This window comes from Jaculus jaculus, chromosome 19 (genome assembly GCF_020740685.1).
Source record: "Jaculus jaculus isolate mJacJac1 chromosome 19, mJacJac1.mat.Y.cur, whole genome shotgun sequence".
NCBI lineage: Eukaryota > Metazoa > Chordata > Mammalia > Rodentia > Dipodidae > Jaculus > Jaculus jaculus.
This window is the reverse complement of record NC_059120.1, coordinates 23,197,144-23,213,599: the sequence shown is the minus strand read 5'-3', so window position 1 is coordinate 23,213,599 and position 16,456 is coordinate 23,197,144. Positions and strand designations below refer to the sequence as shown.

The 16,456-nt window shown below is 41.9% G+C and overlaps 1 protein-coding gene across 1 annotated transcript in view; it reads right to left on the bottom strand.

Annotated features, from left to right (window-relative positions):
* Positions 1–842: 842 nt before the first annotated feature.
* Abcd3 (ATP binding cassette subfamily D member 3) overlaps positions 843–16,456 on the bottom strand; it is a 75,321-nt gene continuing 59,707 nt past the window's right edge. Inside the window, exons 17-23 of the mRNA XM_045138443.1 lie at positions 13,884–13,961; positions 13,724–13,789; positions 13,543–13,632; positions 12,999–13,118; positions 5,351–5,455; positions 4,099–4,155; positions 843–2,965 (exon numbers count right to left, since the gene is read on the bottom strand). Of these exons, the coding sequence (XP_044994378.1) occupies positions 2,888–2,965; positions 4,099–4,155; positions 5,351–5,455; positions 12,999–13,118; positions 13,543–13,632; positions 13,724–13,789; positions 13,884–13,961 (594 nt within the window). The 3' untranslated portion in view covers positions 843–2,887. The remainder of the gene's footprint in view (positions 2,966–4,098; positions 4,156–5,350; positions 5,456–12,998; positions 13,119–13,542; positions 13,633–13,723; positions 13,790–13,883; positions 13,962–16,456) is intronic.

Genomic DNA, 16,456 nt, shown 5'->3' with positions numbered 1-16,456 from the left:
TGTGGGGTTTTGGGCACTGAAGTTTTGTGATATGAAGTTCTGACCCATGATGTGTTTATAAAAAGGTCAAAACATTTTGGACCTTCACAATGGAAAAAGAGTTCCCAATATAGGTTTAAAGAAAGGTAAATGAGTTTTTATAATTAGCAATATTAACATGTATCTGACAGAAAATTCAGTTTTTAGGCACAAAATAAAGTCTTAAAGCTAAGTTTAATAAAAATTGGGGCTGAAGAGATGGCTCAGTGGCTAAGTGCTTGCTTGTGAAGCCTAACAACCCTGGTTTGAGGCTCAATTCCCTAGGACCCACGTAAGCCAGATGCAGAAGTGAATTCCAGGTCAGCTTGAGATGCGCATGTATCAGGAGTTCGTTTGCAGTGACTGGAGGCTCTGGTGTGCCCACCGTCTCTTCTCTCTCTTTTGGATGCTCTCAAGTAAATAAATAAATAAAAATAAGCAAAAAAAAATTTTTAAGTTAAAAATTAAGCTGGGTATGGCTTAATCCCAGCACTCAGGAGGCATAGGCAGGAGGATCGCTATGAGTTCGAGGCCACCCTGAGACTAAACAGTGAATTCCAAGTTGCTGGGCTAGAGTGAGATCCTACCTTGAAAAACCACAGAAAGTTACAAACACGTCTGGTATAGAGAGAAGGAGGGAAACCCCATGCTTTTCTCACGGTATAAAATGTAAAACACAGTGACACACGGGTGGGGAATGCTACTCATAGGTTAATGTTCTTAATCTTTTGATCTATTATTCTCATTAAACCACCAGTATCCAGTGCAGTTTGTGGAAAGTGTCTGAAGAAATTATGTAGAAAAAGAGGTACCACAGTCATTCATGTTTTGCAAACATTGGCTTTATTGTCAGTCCTGAGAAAACCATTATATGTTAATACACACTGATTCTTCTTAAAGATTTCCCTCGATGCCCCAAATGATGAGACACTTCAACATTGTTAAATAAAGAAGGAAGAGTGTGGGCAGGGGGAGGGGGAAAGTAGAAGGTATTAAGAGGTAGCCAAGGAAACACTTCCACTAACAGGGTTATGGTAACTGAGGAATCTGGAAACCTGCAACTCCTCACGCTTACAGTGTCCCCAGGGCTGGTCATCTCTTGTAAAGTCTCCTGGCTATTTGGCAGCATTAGTGAGGTATGCACGCAAAGTTCTGGCACTTTTCTTTTCTACAAAGAAAAGTATTCTTTTAAAAGCACATTTAATAAAGATTTTTTTTTTTCTTTTTTTCGAGGTAGGGTCTCACTCTAGCTCAAGCTGACCTGGAATTCACTCTGCATTCTCAGGGCGGCTTCGAACTCATGGCGATCCTCCTACCTCTGCCTTCCGAGTGCTGGGATTAAAGGTGTGTGCCACCACACCCAGCTTAATAAAGCTTTTTTTAAAAAGAGACATATGGATGCTAAAAGCCCTGTCTGAAAGTCTATTTTTTTGTGTGTTTTTCAAGTCAACTATATAAGCTACTCAGCATATGAATACCAGAATAAAAAAAGAACAAGCAAAGATTGTTTAGGTTATCTGATTTTTTCTTTTAATCTGGACAAAAAATAAGTATACAAGTCTGCTAAGAAATGGTAAAAACTGAATGTTCTGTATTATGGAATCAGTACATTAAGTTTATCTTGGTAGCCAGTTATTTTTAGTTAATTCTGCAAAAAACAAAGCTAGTTATGCAGAAACAAGAATACAAAATGCCCCTTTCTGAACCCATTTGATAAAACTGATTTCATATCTAGCTAGCTTATTGCTCACACTTAGTTTCAGTTCTCCTTGTGCAGTAACACATGCAGTCATGGTGGTTTAGTAGCTAGGAACTCTTTCCCTAGGATAGTTTAACATAATATTCCAAGTATTAAAAACTTATTCAAGATTCACAGATAAACTAGTACCTAGGAAACATAATTTACCCCTGTGCATAGTAACTTTTAGTGTTTAAAAAACTTGAGACCCCAGACTGTGACGATGGCGTACTCAGTGCACTGCTTCATGCCGCACGCACCCTACGGCTCGTCATGTCCAATAGCCACACTTCTCAAGAGTAGGCTTCCAACACATACACACCTCTCCAGTGCTTTTTAAAATTCCACAATTCTCTTAAGACCTTGAGCTTGACACGGAAAGACTGTTTTAGTACTCCAAACACTAGGAAGATGAGGTGTGAAGTGTCGTCACCACCCACTGTCAGCAGAACTGCACATACACATTTGTACATCACCACAAAGAACCTTCAAAACAATTCAACCCTACAGACGGAGAGAGGTTCACTGTGACTGAGCTAAAGGAAACCCAATGGCTCTCTTGGAGTCAAACACACCTCAACAAATACATGAGGAATGGTGTGCTCATGCAGCTGAACAAGTCTGCTGCCATGATTATGCAATAATGTCATACATTTCAATAATACATTGTGATTTGTTTGGTTCCCACTACCACGAGGCACAGGAAAATGAAACTCAAGACTGTATTTTAGAATAGGACAGGTGATGACCCCAGTTTTAAGTAGGGTTCTTCATGAAAGGAAAGATAGAGCCATAAAAGTCAAATTAGCTGACTTCAAATGGTTTACATCCCAGGATGAATCTCATTACACTGATTTAAGCCCAATTTAATTTAGGCAGGTTTTTAACCACAAGAATAAGGACATTCTTAATACATATTAATAATTAAACCGACATATACACAATTAGCAATATCCTATATAATATTAAGTGTTTAACATGTTTCAATTATTCTATATCTAGTCAATTTTTGCTTTGTTTTTTTTAAAAAAAAAAACAAGCTTAACTTTATTTTACAATGTACTTTGTATTTCTGAATGTATTTTGTGATTATTTTGTTTCATCAAAGCAGGTAAAGTTTTCCGGATTTCTCTAAGATCCAAACTCCACTGTCTCCTCTGTAATCTTTTTGAATTCATAATTGCCTCTGCCATCCATATGCAGGTAGTACTATGGGAAAGAAGAGAGAGAAAAATCAGTAACTAAGAGGAGATACCGTGTTCTCCTGTGAGAAATAAAGCACACTTCTGCATTTCCCCCCAGGGAACCAAGCATACAGGCATCCCACATCTGCTAGAATGCTTCTGCAGCTCTACGACCAAGGACCTGGGCTGCCAACAGGTGACTGCTGGGTCCTAGACTGCTCAACACAGAAGCACTTATTATTTGTTAGGTGGTTTCCCAGGATGGCTAAGAGTCTCCACCTACAAGTCTTCTATCTGCAGCAAGGTAGAAACAAGAGTATATAATGTGAACATACAGCCTGCTGCTTTTAGTGACTTTCCATGTAGAAAGACTCCCTGCTGCCCTGCCCTAGTCATTTTCTGTACCGGCACTTCGTAGTCTGTCCTTTCGCAGTCCAGCTCTGTGTGTCTCCACCTTCCCATGATCACTGCCCTGCTGTTTGCTTTTGCTACTTGTTTAAACTCTCAAAAGAAAGGTAAGCTGGGGATGTAGCTCAGTGGAGGAATGCTTGCTTAAAAAGTGTGGGGAAAAAGTGTGGGGAGGGAGGAAGGGAAGAGGGGAAGGAAGAACTCTGTTCTCCTCATGAGCCACCTTCAGGCCTCCAGAGTGAGACTGACACCACTGGGGCCCAGAATAAATACCACTCTGAGGGAATGCAGTGTGTTTACCACGACGACCAGTGAGTCCTACTGTGCTGTAGCAGTGATAACACAGCTGGTACTACTTAATCCCCCCCTCGTACTCTTGACCTCCATTAAAAATGCTCCTAAGATGTTTGCAACCTAATACTTAAGACTTTTCCTTCTGCCAAAACATGGATAATAAGAAAAAGTTCACCTAACTATGTTGTGATAAGACTATGCAAACTAACTCAGTTATTACACAACATCCATTTATAAAAACAAGAAAACTACCAACTATTGTCTCCAGTATCTCTCATACATATGGATCAAAGTCCTACTGTATATTATAAAACTCAAATAAAATCAACTTTTTGTCTTAAGGAGTATATTTATAAGGTAATACACACCATGACCTCTAAAACCTTATTCACCTAAATTCACACATTTAAACAAGATACAATGATCACAGTACCACACAATGGAAGAAATACAAACCTCATGGTGTTTCCAAAGGGACTTCCTGTGTGACACAGTGAAGAGGGTGATCCCGACCTAATTCAGAAAAAGGGTTTAGTTTCGAATCAGAAACAAACTAAACAAGTACACACATTTGAAGCTGTTAAGATGACTGACTGCAGCAACTACAATTAAAAATCAAGATGGAGCCAGGTGTGGTAGTTACATGCCTTTAATCCCAATATTCAGGAGTCAGAGGTAGGAGGACTGCTGTGAGAGTTCCAGGTCAGCCTGGGCTACAGTGAGATACTACCACCTTGGGGGGGGGAGACAAATTTCTTGCCCAGCACAGTGGTGCACGCCTTTAATCCCAGCACTCTGGGAGGCAGACATAGCAGGATAGCCATGAGTTTGAGGCCAGCCAGAAACTACATAGCGAATTCCGGGTCAGCCTGGGCTACAGCAAGACCCTACCTCATAAAACAAAAACAAAACAAAAAATCACTGTCACATGTTGATCGTAATAGACAGTTTGGGCCATTAACTACATAATAAAACTTACAGGTATTGGCATTGAGTGTGTACTATTTTTTTAGGGCAGAAAAGACAACTCCCAGCATTTTTTTTCTATTTAACTTGATAAAATATGAAAAATAATATAATAATAGGAACCGGTTAGAATCTGGAAAATTTCAAGCCAGTCATCTTGCTTCCAGGAAGACATTAACAGACACAAGTGCAGTTGCTCTGCATCAGTGACTCTCAACTGGGTGATCTTTAGTCCTAGCTGAGAACACTACTACCATCTAGTGGACAGAGGAGAGATGCTGCTCAACACAGTAGCACGGCTTGGACGCCCATGCTTGCGGCTAATCCAACCAAAAGGCCAGTGTGCGGGAATATCAGAAACGCTGCTGCTCTAGGCCACCCTTGTCGACATGGACCGTAAATCTGAGGGAAACATGCTTTGTGGAATCCTGCAAATTCGAACCATGATTCCCAAGTTTTATTTTTATTCTGATGACAATTTTTAAAGATGAGCCTAAGTAGCTTCTGGATACTTCTAGTCTAATCTAAGTGTGCATGTGTGCTTACACATGCATTTATAATTCTTCACATTCTGTGCCCATCTGCTAGTTGTTAATAGAATTTAACAAGTCTTAAAATCTTTATCTTTATTCAGCAAGATATCCTCTTTTGCTAGGGACTTATAATTTTCTCACTGGGCGGGCGCAGACAGGTGGGGAGAAAAGAAGCCACAGGCCTCGGGTGGAGAACTGGCCACACTTACCTTCCGACAGTGGCTATAAATGTAGTCTTCCACATCCACACTAACTGCACTTGTGCACTCATCCAAAATGGCAAACTGGGGTTTATGATAGAACAATCTTGCCATCTAACCATAAAAAGAAGTATTTGTATAAACTGATGCAGACCTAAAAATAAAACTAATATGCTAAGAAAACTTTCAACATTCACTCTCTAGTCTAACAAAGCTAAAATATGAAAATTACTCGCAATGAAAAAACAAACCTCAGAAATGGAAACAATATAAACAAAATTACTGTTTATATGGCCATCTCAAACAAAGAGAAACACAGTAAATGGGAAATAGCCATTATTAAGAATTTTTTAAATGGTGTGAATGGGATGAGTTCTTAAAATGGTATTAAAGGCTTACTAAGCAAGTTTATATTTTAACCAAACCTTGAAATTTTGATTATACATGGTTCAAATGCAGAAAGTTCTCCATTGTAAGCATTTGGTTACTTGAAGGCACCAGTTAGTACTCATACCTCTGCTATGTGTCTGTTGTTAGTATTGGGTATGCTCCTTTTTATAAATGAAAATTATCATCAAGACTGCCACAGCATTACACATCTTTTACTATCAGGAATGTACAACATTTTCCTACACTTATTTTCCACATGTAGTCTATTTTCTGGAAACAGTTTAAGCTAATCCTTTGTCTGACAGATATTCCATTTGCCATCTGTCCCCAGCAATGATTTCCGTGTTGCCAAACCAACAGACACACCCTAACCGTAATCAATTCATCTGCTGTGAAGCATTTTACTGGGACCATTCTCTTCTCAAGAAAGTGCCAGTCAAACCACTGGAGGTCCTCCCACTTCAGCTGCTTCCTCCGACTCCTTTTTAGTGCTTTCTCTTTCACCTGACCATCATGTGCAGTTCCTCGGAATTCCTAGGTCCTCTTCCTTTTTCCTCAGAATTGTTCAAGCTAGAGAGCAGAAATCTTCCTTGTTCCTTCTCTTATCCTCCTCCCTGACCCATCCTCCTTTTTGCAGACCCTGGAGGTTGAAGTCCACTCACTCTTCCTTACCTCCGCCATGCTCTTGTCCCAAAGCACACCCATCTTCTGCTTGGACGGCCACATCACCCCACAACCCACTTCCTCTTGGCCTGTCTCCAGTTCACTCTCCATGAAACCAGGGAGAGTCTGTCATAAATGTATATCAGAAAAGCCCACTATGCCTTCAAGACCTTCAACAACTTCCATTTCATACCTCCAAGGCCTTCCACAAGTTTCTTATGCTGCTCCAACCTCAGCATTTCTGCCAGCACCATGTCCTCCCAACTACTCAACAAGGTGTCATTAGCCTTAGAGGATGGGCATGCCATTCTATTCTTTGTTTCTTTGCCCTCCTGTTTTGTTTTGTTTTTTGAGACAAGATCTTCCTACATCTCTGGCAAGCCTGGGACTCACATAGCATGGTCTCAAGTGTGTGGTAATTCTCCTGCCTGAGTTCTGGGATTATACATATATGCCACTATAATCACGTCATTCTTTTTTTTTTTTTTTAAATTTTTTATTTATTTACTTGAGAGCGACAGACACAGAGAGAAAGACAGATAGAGGGAGAGGGAGAGAATGGGCACGCCAGGGCTTCCCGCCACTGCAAACGAACTCCAGACGCCTGTGCCCCCTTGTGCATCTGGCTAACGTGGGACCTGGGGAACCGAGCCTCGAACCAGGGTCCTCAGGCTTCACAGGCAAGCGCTTAACCGCTAAGCCATCTCTCCAGCCCTGTTTCTTGTGTCTCGATGTCTGTCTTGACCTTTTACAAATTTTTGCTCAATGTCACTTTTTCAGTCCAAGTGGATCTTGTATGAGCCACAGCAGACTACATGAAGAATGGTGTGTTCGGTCTGCCTACCTGGGCTGGAGAAGTCACAAAGTATGCCATGATGTAACTGCTGCTGTCTACTCAGCATTTACGTACTAGTGCTACTCAATGATTTCACAAATGAGTGACCACCACTGCTCTCTTGCCTTTTTACCTATCTGCCTGAGGTGAGGAAGGGAGGCAAGTGCACACTCTGACATACACTATCAAGAAGTGAGCGGTAATGGTACAGAGCACAAGGAGCCTTGGCGAGGCAGTCTGCTCTTTTTAAATCAGAAAGACCTGCAAATGTCTTTCTGAAAGAGGACCAGAAGAAATAATAGACATGGAGGCCAAGAGAGGAGTGCAAATCTGAAGGTAATGGGTGTGCTCAAGAGTGACCCTGAAGACAGATGGAGAGAGCCGTTCCCAAGAAGGATGACAGGGAGCGCATGACAGACCAGTGCAAGGCCAATGAGGAGGACTGGTTCACCAACTACTGCCTCTCTTCTGCCTCAAGGAACTCTGCAAACCTTCAACCATGCTTGCACAAAACTTCTTTCATCGTGTGTGTGTGTGTGTGTGTGTGTGTGTGTGTGTGTGTCTGCGCGCGCGCGCACGCGTGCATGTGTGCATCTCTGGCTGGCTCTATGTTGCCAGGTACTTGACTCTACAACATAAGGAAGTAAAGTAAGTACATGGATACTGGGCCCACAGCTGATCTTGATACCACCCTTTAACCAGTCTGAGCACACTACCTGTGCCTAGCAAGCCCTGAACAATATGAAAGCATAATCTCCTCTGTGAATGGGTGTTCACAGTGCTCATTTCACAGGACTGCTGTCAAGATTAAATGACGCAGCCTTGGTAATGTGCTTGGCATTCTGACTATCATCTGTTAAGCACTCAAAAACTGGCAGTCATTAACTGAAATAACAGCCTCTCCTTTCAGAACAAAGTGAATTATCCTGCTGAAAGCAGCAAAGTAGTGGGGCAGAAAAATGAAGATCAGCATTTTAAAACTATTATGAGAGGAATAAAAATAAGTAAAATGACTTCCAAGCTGTGCCATGAGCCCTTCTAAGACCAGAAACCATAGAAGTGTGAGTACACAATCATCTCCTTTTTCCATCTGTGCTCAGAACCCTGAGAAGAGACATGCAAAGCAGATGCTGCACTGGCGCTGGGCTTCAGGGAACGTGACGAGAACACAGAGGGCAGCTACGGGACATCTGCTTCCAGGCCTCCCTGAGCAGCTCTTACCCGCAGGCAAGGACCTGGACTGTGTAAGGGACAGTCAGAAAGGAAACAAACAAACACTAAAATGAAGGGCAAGTACCCTAGTGTAGATGTCCATGGGTTTGAAGAAGGGATGTCATTATCACCTTAAGATAAGAGAAGAAGAATTATACAAATGGATTCTTTTGAAAGCATGAATGCTCTCTGGCATGCACCCTCCACTTTTTTCTTTTGTTGTTATTTTGCAGAGTCTCTAACTCATGAATCTCCTGCCTCACCCTAATTCTAAGTGCTAGAATTACAGGCATGCACCAACAATGGGTCTCCTTTATACTTTGATAAATATTCCCACTTTTCTTCTATCATATATGCTTTTTCATCACTATATAGAAAGACTAAAGCAGTAGAAAAGATAATGTGGTCAGAGAAGTGGGACTTCCCAACTTGTAACAGCAGCCTAAGCAGTCCCAGCTAATAATGGCTGGGCCCAAAAGGGGTGCAGTGGAGAAGAAAATGTCACTTGAGGGCTGGAGAGATGGCTTAGCTGTTAAGGTGCTTGCCTACAAAGCCCAAGGACCCAGGTTCAACTCCCCACATCCCATGTAAGAGAGATGCACAAGGGGCGCACACATCTGGAGTTTGTTTGCAGTGGCTAGAAGCCCTGGTGAACCCATTCTCTCTCTGTCTCTACCTATTTCTTTAAAAAAAAAAAAAGTTTATTTATTTATGAGAAAGAGACAGAAAGAGAGAATGGGCATGCCAGGGCCTCTAGCCACTGCATTCAAACCCCAGACACATTTGTCCCCTTGTGCATCTGGCTTATGTGGGTCCTGGGGAATCAAACCCGGGTCCTTAGGCTTCACAGGCAAATGCCGTAACCACTAAGCCATTTCTCTAGCCCCCTACCTACCTATTTCTATCTCTCTCTCCCCCTCTCTCTCTCTCTCTCTCTCAAATAAATAATTTTTTTAATGCCACTTGAGATGGCAAGTGACAATGACAGAAACTGGTGAAACAGTTCATTTGCACCCTCATCAAACGTGCCAGTTCTGAGATGACCCTAGGACCACATAATGAATTCCAGGTCAGCCTGGACTAGAGTGGAACCCTACCTCGAAAAAAAACAAAAACAAAACAAAAGTATCAATTCTAGAATGAGGCACATCACGCCTGCATCTCAGTCCTGCCTACCGGCTCTGTGGCATTAGGAGAGCTCACCTGCACCTGAGCTCAGGGGCTTCCGGGGATTAGGACTGCTATTCAAACCCAATATCCTCTCCATCATTTTCCCAGCATACTTTCTTTGAAGGCTGCTCATACTGCAGTTAGGTGAGGTTATCTAAAACTGCTGCCTGCACTTAAGGCAGGAGCTAGCACAATGCCTCCCAGAGTCAATTCTCGGCCAGCACAGTGGAGAGCACTGCTTTTCACTGGTGAAGTATCAGAGTAATAAGGGTCCTGTTTCCCTACGTTGAAGCTTACTCTACTCACTGGCTTTTCCTGTCCCAAATTCACATCCTGACCTTCTAACCCAAGGATTTATTGGGCTCATTTGTTTCCCATCAACTTTCAATCTTATGGATTGTTTTAGGTGGTTAGTCCTTTTATGTCTATTCTTTTTGATGTCTTATTTTTCCCTAGACCTGAAAAACAGTAAAATGTCCAAATTTGTTGAACAGGCTTTTCCTTCTCATCCTGAAACAAGACAAAAAGGCCCTCATATCCTCAACACTGGCTACAGACCATATCTGCCAATGGCTTGCTGGGGTCTATTCATGCCAATGGGCTGTTTCCCAAATAACCTGTGCTACAGATCACCTGCTTGTACAGGATCTTCTCCCTACTTCCTACCACTTACTCTTCTTCCAAGATAAATCTATCACTCCTGGGCTGGAGAGATGGCTTAGTGGTTAAGGCACTTGCAAAGCCATAGAACCCAGGTCCGATTCCCCAGAACCCATGTAAGTTAGATGCACAAAGGACTTCCTTTGCAGCAGCTGTAGGCCTTGGTGCACCCATTATCTCTTTCCCCCAGCCCCTCCTCTTTCTCTCTCTAAATAAATACAAAAATAAAAATAAAAAATTTATCACTCCTCTAAGCATAACCTTGAAATTCTTCCCCTTAAAAAATGAAAACAAGAAGAAAGTTAGTCCAGCTATCTGCTCTGGGCACACATGCTTTTCTTGATTAGGCATGCTTATTCTTCTTTCCCAGTTTATACTATGTTCATTTGTGAACTTTAGCTTTTGCATTTTGTCTTTATTTTCCCTGAAGTCATAGTATACAAGTTTATTAATAACTTACAGTTACTTCTCTAGTCATCTAAATTGCTTCTAGAAATACCCTCGATTTCAAATTCTTACTCTTTTGGCCCAATTTCCATTGTGAGTATATCAAATAGCTCTTTTCTCTTTGACCTGTGATTCATTTTTCATAGTAGATCCATTGCATGTTACATCATCAACCAGGTTAAGTCACAGTAATTTTAGTAAATTCATAGAGTGTGGCTGTATTTGGGGAACCATATGCAAAACCAGGTACAAGGAGGCAACAAAAAGTAAAGATTAAGATATAATTGGATGCAGTAGTTAAGAAATTGGTGGTGCTATTTCTTGTGCTTTCTTTCCTTGGCCATAGTTGTTTCTCATTTCTATAAGGCTAACACGAATCTGGGGAAAATCCTCTGGATCTACTCAGACTATAGAAAACAGTTAGAAAATGACTCTTTAAAAGTTACTCCAAGGGGGCTTGGAGAGATAGCTTAGCAGTTAAGGCATTTGCCTGCAAAGCCAAAGAACCTAGTTTTGATTTTCCAGGACCCACATAACAGATGCACAAGGTGGCGCATGCATCTAGTTTGATTGCAGTGGCTGAAGGCCCTGGTGAGCTCGCTCATACATGCTCACTCTCTCTCTCTCTCTCTCTCTCTCTCTCCTCTCTTTCTCTCAAATAAATAAATAAGCATTTTTTTAAGTTTAAAAAAAAAGAATTTAAAAAAATTACCCCTAGGTCTAGAGAGATGGCTTAGAGGTTAAGGTGCTTTCCTGCAAAGCCTAAATACCTGGGTTTGATTCTCCAGTACCCATGTAAAGCCAGATGCACAAAATGGTGCATGCATATGGAGTTTATATGCAGTGGCTTGAGGCCCTGGTGCACCTACCCTCCCTATCTCTCCTATCTCTTTCTGCTTGCAAATAAATAAATAAAAATATTTTAAAAGGCTGAAATTATGTTAAACAAATCCATTTTAAAAAGCTACCCCTTGGGCTGGAGAGATGGCTTAGCGGTTAAGCGCTTGCCAGTGAAGCCTAAGGACCCTGGTTCGAGGCTCGGTTCCCCAGGTCCCACGTTAGCCAGATGCACAAGGGGGCGCACGCGTCTGGAGTTCGTTTGCAGAGGCTGGAAGCCCTGGCGCACCCATTCTCTCTCTCTCCCTCTATCTGTCTTTCTCTCTGTGTCTGTTGCTCTCAAATAAATAAATAAATAAATAAAAATTTAAAAAAAAAAAAAAAAAGCTACCCCTGGACTGGAGAGATAGCTTAGTGGTTAAGACACTTGCCTGTGAAGCCTAAGGACCCAAGCTCAATTCCCCAGTACCTATTGTAAGCCAGATGCACAAGGTGTTACATGCATCTGGAGTTCGTTTGCAGTGCTTGGAGACCCTGGCACACCCATTCTCTATCGACCCTCCCCCTCCATCTCCCTTTATCTAGTAAATAAAATATAAAAAGAAAAATATTTTTTAAAAAGTTACTCCTGAGGCTAGAGAGATGGCTCAATGGCTCAGGTGCTTGCTACAAAGGCTGACAGCCCAGGGCCAATTCCTCAGAACTAATGTAAATCCGGAAGTACGAAGTGGCACATGTGTCTGGAGTTCAATTGCAGTAGCAAGAGGCCCTGGTATGCACATATCCCCCCAAATAAATAAGTAAGTAAATAAAGTATCAAATACAAGTCAACTGGGAACAGGGTATCCGAAATACCATTCTGAACATGCAGTGTTTAGTACATATTTCTGGCACGGGATAAGTTCCATTGCTATACAACTAAAACAGTCCCTTCAAGCACTTTTCTGCACTGGGAAGTTGGAAAATTCTAAATGACTTTAAGCAGCAGTGAGTGAACATCAAAACGAAGTCACCCATGACATGGAGAGCAAGGCCACAGACACAGCTCACCCACTGCTGAGCATTGCCGGTGCCTCGGCGGTTTCAGGGACTCAAGCGGGACTCGAGGAAAGCTAGCAAAGACTTCCCACCCAAGCAGCACCCAGTCAGTGTGCTACGCGCCGTTCCCGCAACTTCTAGAGAACGGTAGCTATGGCATACAATAATCTGCAGCTGCTCCAACAATCACAGAATGACAGCACTATTAGTAACATCTCCAGAATTCCAAATTTTCATGAAGTTAAACATTTCCCAGCAGTTTTACTACTACTGAAACTAACCAATATCGTAATAATTACTATATCAAAGATAAAACTTTGGATCTTGAGTCATCAAAATGTAATCACAATTCTGGACTCTGTGTCTTCAAGCAGCAGTTGGCACCTGTCTTCAGAGGACACTTACCGCCATTCTTTGTTTCTCTCCCCCGCTGAGTACATCCATCCAGTCCTGAACGCTGTCCCAGCCTCCTTCCCGCTCGAGGATATGACCCAACTGCACATTGTCCAAGTACTCCTTTAATACCTTTAAGCAAAGATGAGAGACAAAATCATGCATATTAGACCCCAAGATCCTCTGTCTTTAGTTTTTAAACTACAATTTCACTAATTCCATTGCCAATACCACTTAAACAGGTACTCTTCAGGAAGGAATGTGGCACAAGTGTCTTACAAGTTTGGGTTCCTATCTATACTAACCCTGGAGAACTATGTATGCCTAGTAACTTACTATCCATGAGTAATCAAGGAATGGGGGTGATGAGAACACAAGGGAAGGAGTCAGATTTGAACAGAGCATTTACTTTGGTGCTTTGGCTTGGAAAGCTGTAATTAATGATTTGATAGGCTTTACAGATTAGGCCAAACCATGTGGCACTTAAAACATTCAACTGTTTCAGGGATAGCATCTAAAGAGAGGCGTGTTCAATATGACACAAACATCCCCTTACTTGGTCAGATATCCCCTTTTTCTTCTGATCATCTCTCCCATCTGGGTAGATCACTTGGTCTCGAAGCGTTCCCAGGGTCATGTAGGGTCTCTGAAGATGGCAGACCAAAAGTTATTAGAAGTAAATTCTTAACAAACAAAAAGATCTTAAACATTACAAAATAACTCAAACAAGGTCTTACCTGAGGGACATAAAATAACTTGCCCCTCTCAGGTTTAGTAAGACGTCCTCCAAAAAGAGGCCACAACTGCAAAAGGAAGAGAAGGACAGAGGCAGCCATGAAAATCCTGATGGGGCAGAATCACAAAATAAAGTAAGGGTGGAGGCCAGTTTGCACGTACTTCACCAAGAACACGGAACAGGGAACTCTTCCCACAGCCATTTGGACCGCAAATTAGAACATTGGCTCCAGAGCGAACCTAAAGAAAATAAGTCTATGAATTAAATCAAGAGCACATGGAGGCATGACATCTCTTGTTCTGTCTGTGAACCTAGTGCAGGTGCGAGTATGGAGGCTGAGGGGGCTGTTCCTTCTGCTTACTTTCAATTTTTGTTGTTTTTTTTTTTTTTTTAAGAGACATTACTGACTGGTATTATTCAATTTAATCTTGATCAAAATGTCAAACGCTAAAGCTTTAAAAAAATCTGAGAATTCCCAATAACAATGAGTGTATGTACCTATGGAGAGCCCCACTGAGGAGGGCTGTAAGTGGAATGGGGGAGGAGGGGAAAGGAATTAAAGAGAAAGACCCAATGGGGTAAGACCAGTTTCTAATATGTTCACACAGTAATGCTCTCGATTAAAAAAAAACAACTACACTGTTACGTCAATTGTTCTATTTAACAGGCTATATATACTGAGCAATGTATCAAATATTCTTTGGGGTGACTATATTTAGTGCCCCCACCCAGCCCTGCCATGCTTTTAATGCTTACAGTGTACTCCACAGTAAGAATGTCCCATAATTTATTTACACAGTCCTCACTGGTTAAAGATTTAAGGTCATTTTGCCCATTCTTGTAGATAATATTGCAATAAACTTCTGCCAGCAAGTCAGCTGATGCACTGCACTGATAGGAGGTGTTCACAAGTTGCACTCTTCAATGCAGAAGTGCTGCGCCACACAGCATGTGCACAATTAAGCACCACTAGACCTCTGCGTACTGACACAGAGAAAAGCCGAGAGAGCCCTTTAAGCTATCACCTCTGAGCGCTTAAGACAGCGGGAGGTATGTGAAACACACAACAGTAAGGAAGATAGAGAGCAATGAGTTCCCCTACTGGGCAATCTGCCCTTGGCAAATTTATAACTAGTGAGCCTGTGCATTACCCTATTCCTATTATCACATTAATGAATCTATACTGAATGCTTATTGCTGGGCTCTTTTCTAGGTCATGGGGTTACATTAGTGAATAAGAGAGACAAAGAAATGGTACTAATCCCTGACCTTACCATTTTACACACTAGTGGGAAAGGCAATACACTAAAGATTGTGCACAATAAAGAAGTAAATTAAACTGCATGGTAGGAAACTAAGAACTATGGAGAAAGCAGATCAAGAAAAGGACAACTCAGTGACAATGACAACTTTGCAACTTCTGAAAAGAAGTAACTTAGGAGCTTAGCTACAGAAAAACTGTTTAAGCCTCATTTTTACTCCCACACTGGTATGAAGGCACTGAGACAGGTATCTGTCTGTCCTCAAAAGTCAGCAAGCCCCACATGGATGGAAAATGAGCCAAAGGGAAGAGAAGCAGGTACGGGGCTCAGGAGGTAAAAGGCAGGGAGGGCCAAGATAGTAGTAAGCAAATGCTACAAAAGTAGTGTAAGCCAGAGAACTGGAAACCAGCTGAATGGTTTTGACTGATAAAATAGCTGTCAGCCCTGCCCTGCTCACAGCAGTCAACAGGTGAAAACAACCTAAGCAGATGCATGGTTAAGTGAAAGGGGGCATGTGCATGCAATGGGATAGTATTCAGCCTTAAAAAGAACAAAACATATCTGTGCCAAGAGCTTACAAAGGAAGAAGGTAAACATCTTATCTTACTTTTATAACGTGACTCAAAGACAAATATAAAGTTAGAAAGATTTACTTCTTGAGGTCAAATCTCAGGCTTATTATGTCTCTTTCCAAAAGGAAGGATTTCAAGGGAGTTAGACAGACACAAACTATTTGGAGGCAGTAAGGAACAAAGGTGCTTGTTGAAAAACAAGAAAAGTTATGTTAAGAAAAATGGTGGGAAGACAGAACTATTGAGAAAAGCAAATCTAATTTAGAATATTCTAAGTTGGAAAGAACAGAAAGTTTTAGCAGTGGAACAAATGGACAGGAAATCAGAACAGGTCTCAGTGGAGGAAGAGAAAACAGGAGAGAGCAGATACCAGGTGGTCAGGAACACAGGGATGAGGTTTACAAAACAAACAACTTTTACTAAGGAGGGGAAACTGGAGACTCAAAACACCTGGCCAATGGAAAGAAAATAAAAGCAAAAGGTAAAATGCCATGGGGAGTTGGGCATGATGGCACACACCTTTACCCCCAGCACATGAGAGGCAGAGGAAGGAGGATCACTGTGAGTTCGAGGTCACCCTGAGACTACATAGAGAATTCCAGGTCAGCCTGAGCTAAAGTGAGACCCTACCTCCAAAAAAAAATCAAAAACAAAATTAAGCAAACAAACAAAAAAACCCTACCGATGGTGGGGGGATTGTAAAGATGATGAAAGTGGTATGACAGGGCTGGACAGGAAGCACTAAAGCACTAGAGCCAAGAGAGGAAACACCTCTGTGACCCTCAGAGCCATTCGGTATGCGCCCACTAGACTGACCTCCTTCCTCCCACTCCCGGCTTTAAAGCAAACGCCCAAGACTCCTTGTTGTCTAACTTCAAGTGCGCCACATAATTAAAATGT